Source organism: Vanacampus margaritifer, chromosome 12, assembly GCF_051991255.1.
Source record: "Vanacampus margaritifer isolate UIUO_Vmar chromosome 12, RoL_Vmar_1.0, whole genome shotgun sequence".
NCBI classification, from domain to species: domain Eukaryota; kingdom Metazoa; phylum Chordata; class Actinopteri; order Syngnathiformes; family Syngnathidae; genus Vanacampus; species Vanacampus margaritifer.
In genome coordinates this window covers 5918381-5926327 of record NC_135443.1, presented here as the reverse complement: position 1 = coordinate 5926327, position 7947 = coordinate 5918381, and the positions used below count along the sequence as shown (strand labels likewise).

Genomic DNA, 7947 nt, shown 5'->3' with positions numbered 1-7947 from the left:
TCTTAAAAAAAAGTGTGCTTCAGTGAATGATGACGTTTCTCCCGGTGCTTACTGGAGGATTTAAGGGGAGGGACTTGGGAGGAGACTATAAAAGCAGTGCAATTCCCTCTTCTGCTCACTTCATATTTCTGAGCCTTTTTCCTCTTTCGAGCTTTTCCATCCGCCGTGACAGCGATGCCGTACACGTACGTGGTAAGCGTGGCCACAGGAACTCAAGGCAGGTCGGGGACGGACAACTTCATCGCCATAACGCTGGTGGGAAGTGAGGCGTGCAGCCAGAAGACTCAGCTGGATAAGCCTCAGTATGATGACTTTGAGAGGGGCTCGGTAAGCGACATTTTCCTTATTCATCTTTAAACATGTTCATTTTGCAAGTGATCTTTTAAAAAGTGCACTTGCAACCAAGTCCGCTGCAAGGAAACATCTGCCGCTGTTTATAAAAGTTACGTTCAAAATGACTGCCTGAAGGAGGAATGCAAGCAGACTGACGTTACCCTCCTTTGCTTCATTTCTGATAACACGCAAGAAAACAAGACAACTTTAAAGCCTTATCTCTACATTTATAACTTTATACCAGATAACAAGTGAATGTAGATTTTCCATGACAATAACAATTGTGCAGTAATTCATTATTCTAGGTGTGCCTGACCTCAGTAACCAGTACCACGATGCCAATAGCCAGACTCACCTGGGTTAATCCGTTTGCCCATTAATGAAAGACGAGAAGCAAAGGAGTGGAGACAAAGGAATCTCTACACCGTCTTTGTCCTCTGTAACAGGACTCTAAATCTCTTCCCTGAGGGAAGGACCTCAAAGTAGTGTTGGAGTCTTTCCCACACCAGTATGGCTTTGGACTAATTGAGGACAGACATTTTTTCTGCACATCTGTTCTTCAAACCATTTATTTAGGCGTGCTGTGTTTTGATGTCAAAATATTACCATGTATGGTTATACATGTTTCTTGTGTTTTAAATTTAGAGGTGCTAAGATTCTAATACACACCTTTACTCACAGGTGGATTCCTACCCCATGGCGGTTGAGGACAACCTGGGTGAAATATTGTTGGTCAAGCTGGAGAAGAAAAAATACTTGGCGAAGGATGACTGGTACTGCAGGTTCATCTCGGTGAGGACTCCAGGCGGAGACAACGTAGATTTCCCGTGCTACCGCTGGCTGGTGGATGACAAGGAAGTTGTACTGCGCGACGGGCGAGGTAAAAAACTGTTGGGTCAAAAATAAGCCAAATTGGGTCAAAAAGGGACCGACACAACTTTTTTTGGGTTATTCAATTAACTCTAAGAATTGAGTCGAATAAAGAACACACAAACAACCCCCAAAAATGGGTTGCTTTGTGGGTTATTAACTTAATTTAACCCAACCATTTGGGTTAAATAACTCAAAAAGTTGGGTCGGCTCATTTTTTACCCAATTTAAGTGGGTTATTTAATCAACCCAAAAGTTGGGTGAAATGAATAATAACCCACAAACAACATAAAAAATTGAGTCGCTTTGTGGGTTATTAATTGGATTTGACCCAACTTTTTGGGTTAAATACCTCAAAAAGTTAGGTCGGCTAATTTTTTTACCCAACTCAATTGGGTTATTTAGTCAACACAAAAAGTTGGGTGAAATGAATAACCCACAAACAACCTAAAAAAAGTGGGTCACTTTGTAGGTTATTAATTTAATAAAAAGTTTGCTCAAATTAAATTAATAAGCCACAAAGCGACCCATTTTTTTTAGTTTAATTTAATTAAAACTTTTTTTTTATAAATTTTTATTTTAGTTTTCATTAAATTAATAAAAAGTTGGGTCAAAAATAAATTAATCACCCACAAAGCGACCCAATTTTTTTTTTAGGTGGAATGTAAGTAAGTACTCAGTGGAATTTGTTTTTTTATTAATTTGACTCAACTTTTTATTAAATTAATTACCCATTTATTTTTTGGGTTATGTGATAATTATTCCTTTGACCCAACTTTTTGGGTAAAACAACTGAAAAAGTTGGGTCGGTCCATCCTTGATTCAATTTTGGGTTATTTTCGACGCAACTGTTTTTAGAATGCAGGGTTAAGTTAGTCACACACATTTTCACACTTCATTTGATGCCAAGGTGTCTCTCTGGCTTGTTTTAGCGCACCTGCCTCAAGATGGTAAGTCGAGCCTGTTTAAGCAGCACAGACAAAACGAGCTGGAAATGAGGCGGAAAGCCTACAGGTAAGCTTCATCTGACCGTGAGTGCCAAGCTCACTCGCTAACAGAAGATTTGCACCTTAGATGGGCAGAGTGGCAGCCTGGCTTTCCTATGAGCATGGATGCCAAAAGACACCAGGATTTGCCCCGAGACATCCAGTTTGACAGTGAGAAAGAAGTGGATTTCGTACTGAATTACAGAAAAGCGTACGTATGTATTGCCTCTCACAGTCTGGCCCTCGAATGCCCTCTATTAACCCCATATTGGGAAACACAATCGTATTTTGAGCAACTGTTATTTGAGCACCATTGGGTCACGTTGTCACAAAGTTTTGGACAAATTGCTAATGCACACGAATTTCCAGAATCCAGAACCTGTTCCTGAACCACTTCATGCACATGTTCCAGTCGTCCTGGGACGACTTTGCCCATTTTAAGAAGATCTTTTTGAGGATCAAAAACACAACGTCAGGTCAGCCTCGGATGTATATTTTGTTGATTATGTCACATCTTATTTGACCCACATTTCACTTGAACTACTTACACTCTTAGAATATGTGATGCAACACTGGAAAGAGGATTCCATGTTCGGCTACCAATTCCTGAACGGCTGCAATCCTGTCCTCATCCAAAAGATCACCAAACTTCCCGACAAGTTTCCTGTCACCAATGAGATGGTTGCTGTCAGCCTGGAGAGAAAGTTCACTCTGGAAGAGGAAGTGAAGGTAGACTTTAGATGCTATGCACATCCCCCACTGCCAAGGTGTCCCCCTTGGGTCACTTCTTTGCCCCTTTCATTTTCATCTTTGGTCAGATAATCCCATCATACCTTCCTCATGGCTCCTGATCTCCTTATTTTCAGTTCTCCAACATTTCTAACAATAAATGTCCTGCTTCAATCATTGCTTCCAGGCAGGTAACATCTACATGGTGGACTATGAAATGTTAGATGGCGTCAAAGCAAACGACACAGACCTGAAGACCCCGCAATACATGACAGCTCCCATCTGTCTCCTGTACAAGAACGCACAGGACGAGATCTTGCCGATAGCCATACAGGTACGCTGGTATCAGATCCGAGCAAATCCGAGCCTCCTTTTAACATATTTTTTTATCGTCACCTTGCAGTTGGGTCAGACTCCAGGCGAGGACAACCCGATCTTCCTGCCCACGGACAGCGAACACGACTGGCTCCTGGCAAAGATGTGGGTGCGCTCGTCCGACTTCCAGCACCACCAGACGGTCACTCACCTGCTCAGGACTCACCTGATCTCAGAGATGTTTGCTATCGCCATGTTCCGCCACCTCCCCGCAGTCCACCCCGTCTTTAAGGTGAAAAGTCTCGCTGGTTCGATTGAATGAAGGACTGCAAAGTTGAATTCGATCTGCTTCTTCGCAGCTCCTCATTCCACACGTCCGTTTCACCATCGCTGTTAACACCAAGGCGAGAGAACAGCTCATCTGTCAACGTGGTCTCTTTGATAAGGTGAGTTTTTGGGTGCGCAAACTTAAACCGACTTGGCTGTTGTTTTTATGAGTTCAGAAGGTTAAGTTTCAAGGTGAGCGGTGGCCCAAAAGTCCGAAAAATCATTTTTTCATCATTGGTACATACAAGTTCTTCTGGCATCCTTATAGTCTGAGAACTGGGGTACACGCTGAAGCACGTTTTGAAGACTCCAGAGCAGGTGGAGGAGGTTCGGAAGATTTGGGGATAGACCACATCTTGTGTTACTGGAGCAGAGACGGACGGGGATTTAAGGACTGAAGATTTTTCTCTGTAGGATGGAAATCAGACACGTAATGAAAGCTTCCTGTCTGGAGGCGAATTCCAAGCATACCTCTAGACCTGACAGGAAGTGACCAAACCGCGTACACTTCCAGACCAAAGACTAAAAATGTGAGGACATACCAAGACTCGGCGAGTAAGGGCTCGGCCTTGGAGACTTTGAGGACTCGGAACCAGGGTTAGCATTTTAGTTAGCTTTTATTTTTGTTGTGAGTTTTTTTTTAATTTTTTTTATGTATTTCATTTTAATTAGTTTTCAGGGTGGCTCTGTTAGTTTTTTTAAAGTTGTTTTTTTATGCTTAGTTTTAGTTTAGTTTTAGTTTTAGTTTTTTTATGTGTATTTGAATGAATAAATTAGAATTTTATTTCTCAAACATATTTATAAAAATAAAAAAAAAGGGAAAAAAACTACTCAAAGATATTAAAAATCCATCATAAATATTACTTACATATTACTTGTGCGCAATTTTAATAAACACCAAGAAAAAAGTAACACATTTCTTACCTAGCTTTGCATTCCAGCTGAGTTAAATAAAAAAGCAGGAGCCAAAAGTCAAGCAGGCAAATTTGTTGCCCGGGAGCAACGTCATCTGTTGGTGCTTTTCTATTGGCTGCTGCTAGATGACATCACTTCTGTGTGACACACTTTCAAACATCTTTATTCTGGTTAATATCAAAATAAATATACTTAAAATCACCAGCAAAGGCTCGTGTATTAAATTAATTACCAAAGACTAAAACAAAGGACATTTCCGCTATGATTAGAGTTATTTTTAGTTATTTTTCGTTAACTAAATTAACTTTGCTCTGAACATGCCCAGGCTTGGAGACATTTCACTCATTCACTGCCAATGACGGCTGTAGACGTCAAAAAGATCCATTTTTACAGGGCTTTGCCTCTGAAGGGCGAGAATGTTTCTGATCACTCGGGGACATGTTCAGGCTCAGTCTCAACTTTTAAAAACTCAGGGAAAGACGACAGCCTGTAATGTAGGCCCAGGGACAAGATTGAAGATTTTAAGTTAATGGAAATTGAAAATTTCCCCTTCCCCCTTCCTCCATGTCAAGGCAAATGCTACAGGTGGAGGTGGTCACGTGGAACTGATTCAGAAGACCATGCAGACCCTGACCTTCAGGTCCCTCTGCTTCCCCGATATGATCAAAGCTCGCGGTATGGACAGCAAACAGGAGCTGCCCAACTATTTCTACAGGGACGACGGCTACAAAGTGTGGACGGCCACCAAGAGGTGAAAAAAAAAAAAAATTATTTTGAAAAACCAAAAGTGTGCTCGTTGCTTCTCCGTATTTGACTTGGATCTTCTTTTTGCAGCTTTGTGTCGGATGTGATCAGCATTTACTACAGCAGCGATGACAAAGTGCAGGGAGACGAAGAAATCCAGGCCTTTGTTAAAGATGTGTGCGACTTCGGTATGAAAGGCTTCAGTCGCTCTGGTGAGTATCCGTGACCGACATCTGATATAACGTGTGCAGGAGCTCCTTTCACAAAACGCTGTCGTTCTGCGTAGAGTTCCCCAGGGCGCTTGAATCCCGCGAGGAACTCATCGAATACTTGACCGTCATCGTGTTCACTGCTTCAGCTCAACACGCAGCCGTCAACTTTGGACAAGTACGCTATACAGATGTGTGAATTTTAATTAAAAAAAAAAAAAAGTGCAGGTCTTACCTACACATTTACAACATTGTGCAACTACTGTAAAAATGTTTTTTTTTTTTTTTAGGCTGATACCATTCTGATATTTGGCAAGAAAACATTTTGATAACCAGTTAATTGGCCAATTATTTAAAAATGATATAATCAAAACTATAACATTGAATAATAAACTTTTTGGGGGATCTCAGCATAATTAGGTTTAGGCCATAAATGTGAAGTACATAATGTAGGAGGAGCCCCTTGTTTGATTTATGTTTATTGTAACTCCAACCACTAGGGGGCAGTGCGTTTTTTGTGTTTGTGTCTTTTTTTTTCCATTACTTTTTTTATGAAAACCTAGAAAAAAAATTATTGTAGATTTATAACAGATATAAAATTTGTGATTAATCGTGAGTCAACTATTGAAGTCATGCGATTAATTACGAATAAAAAATTTAATCGTGTGACGCCCCTTATTTTTAATATTTTATTTATTTATTATATTATTTATTGTAATTAATCACATGACTTCACTAGTTAACTAACGATTAATCACAAATTTTATATCTGTTCTGAATGTATAATGAAAAAAATCTAGGTTTTCATACTCTTGTTAGCAAAAGTGGAAAAAAATGTTAAACTAATAGAAATAGTTCAAATGAACTTTTGACGTCTATAGCCGTCAATGGCAGTGAATGAGTGAACGTAAAAATCACTATTTTCACTCATTCCGATGTTAAGTTCAAAAATAAATTTCCGTCCAGATAAGCTGAGTGTAAACTTTCTTTTCCCTTCCGAAGTTCGACTGGTATTCCTGGATTCCCAACGCTCCTTCCACCATGCGGAAGCCCCCGCCCCATCGAAAGGGTTTGGCAAATAAAACCCTGATCATGGACAGCCTACCGGATCGAGGGCGTTCCAGCTGGCATCTGGGGGCCGTCTGGGCCCTCAGCCAGTACCAGAAGAACGAGGTACATGTCCTCTTTGGCACGTCAGCATCCGAGAAACTTGCCTCCACTTGCGCGCGCTAACTTTCTGTTTACCAGCTCTACTTGGGAATGTATCCTGACGAGCACTTCCTGGAGAAGCCGGTGCAAGTTTCCATGGAGACGTTCAGGAAGAATCTGGCGGAGATAAGCAGCGGTATCAAGACGAGGAACCAGAGTCGGGAAATGCCATATTACAACATGTCCCCTGATAGGATTCCCAATAGTGTCGCTGTTTAAACACACAGTGGAATCACCAGTGGAGCATAATTGATGTTCAAGTTATTTTGTCCAAAAATTATTTTTCCAAATCATGTAAAAAAAAAATATATATATATATATTTTGGGTGTTCACAGTTGAACATCTTTTTAACTCATTCACTGCCATTGACGGCTATAGACGTCAAAAATTCATTTGAACTATTTCTATTTCACATTTTTTCCACTTTTGTTAACAAGAGTATGAAAACCTAGAAAAAAAAATTGTACATTTAGAACAGATATAAAATTTGTGATTAATCGTGTGTTAACGTGATCGCCTGACGCCCCTAATTTTTAATAATCTTTTTTCTTTTTTTAAATTGCGTCAGGTGATAATTTTTTTTTAAATTGTAATTAATCACATGACTTCAATCACAAATGTAATATCTGTTCTAAATGTACAATATATTTTTTTTCTAGGTTTTCATACTTTTAACAAAATAGAAATAGTTCAAATTATTTTTTTACGCCTATAGCCGTCAATGGCAGTGAATGAGTTAAAAAAAAAAAAAAAGTACAGCAACTCTTAACTAACGCACCAACAAAGCTTATTAGTTTACGTTTTATTTGTATTGTGTAGGTTCCGTTTTTTTTTTTTAAAATAGCAATAGAACACAATATTCTGTGGGCCTTTCCAAAATCAGTCAAAATCCAGTAAAAACGGCTGGGAATGAATGCATTAAAGAGGATAAAAGCAAATGTATTTATTTTTTAGTCTGGCTGCAATTTCGTGACATGGAAAAAATCTCCACTGGCTTCCAGTCAGTTATAGGATTGATTTAAAAATTAAGCCACTGGTCTCTAAATCACAAAATGTCACTTCAAAGCAAACATGGTGCATCAGCATTTAGCTGTTGTGCTGCATACAAATAGATAAGCCAACAGAACTGAAGCTTGAAATATTTTTTTCCAAAACTTTTTCTTTCTCTGCTTTTATAGGTCTTAAATGGGTTTGCCTTTAAATGTCTGTAACTATGGGAAGCACATTGACTGACCTCGTGTATGAAATGCGCTACATAAATAAAGCTAAAACTTAACAAGTTTACTCTACACTGCTTTTGATTAAAAAC

General features: G+C 39.5%; 1 protein-coding gene across 1 annotated transcript; it reads left to right on the top strand.

Annotated features, from left to right (window-relative positions):
• Positions 1 to 158: 158 nt before the first annotated feature.
• LOC144061220 (polyunsaturated fatty acid 5-lipoxygenase-like) lies at positions 159 to 7922 on the top strand. The gene is made up of 14 exons (XM_077581454.1): positions 159 to 327; positions 1015 to 1213; positions 2136 to 2217; positions 2278 to 2400; positions 2559 to 2665; positions 2746 to 2918; positions 3106 to 3252; positions 3322 to 3525; positions 3593 to 3679; positions 5048 to 5226; positions 5310 to 5431; positions 5506 to 5606; positions 6431 to 6601; positions 6677 to 7922. The coding sequence occupies exons 1-14, from the start codon at positions 175 to 177 to the stop codon at positions 6854 to 6856; spliced, it is 2028 nt and encodes a 675-aa protein (XP_077437580.1). The 5' UTR covers positions 159 to 174; the 3' UTR covers positions 6857 to 7922.
• Positions 7923 to 7947: the final 25 nt, after the last annotated feature.

Bases quoted from the DNA above. Each gene is read 5' to 3' on its own strand.
- LOC144061220 (XM_077581454.1), top strand. From the start codon at position 175: ATGCCGTACACGTACGTGGTAAGCGTGGCCACAGGAACTCAAGGCAGG. The intron at 2,666-2,745 runs GTCAGCCTCGGA...TTACACTCTTAG, and splicing joins GATCAAAAACACAACGTCAG to AATATGTGATGCAACACTGG. The intron at 3,526-3,592 runs GTGAAAAGTCTC...GCTTCTTCGCAG, and splicing joins CAGTCCACCCCGTCTTTAAG to CTCCTCATTCCACACGTCCG.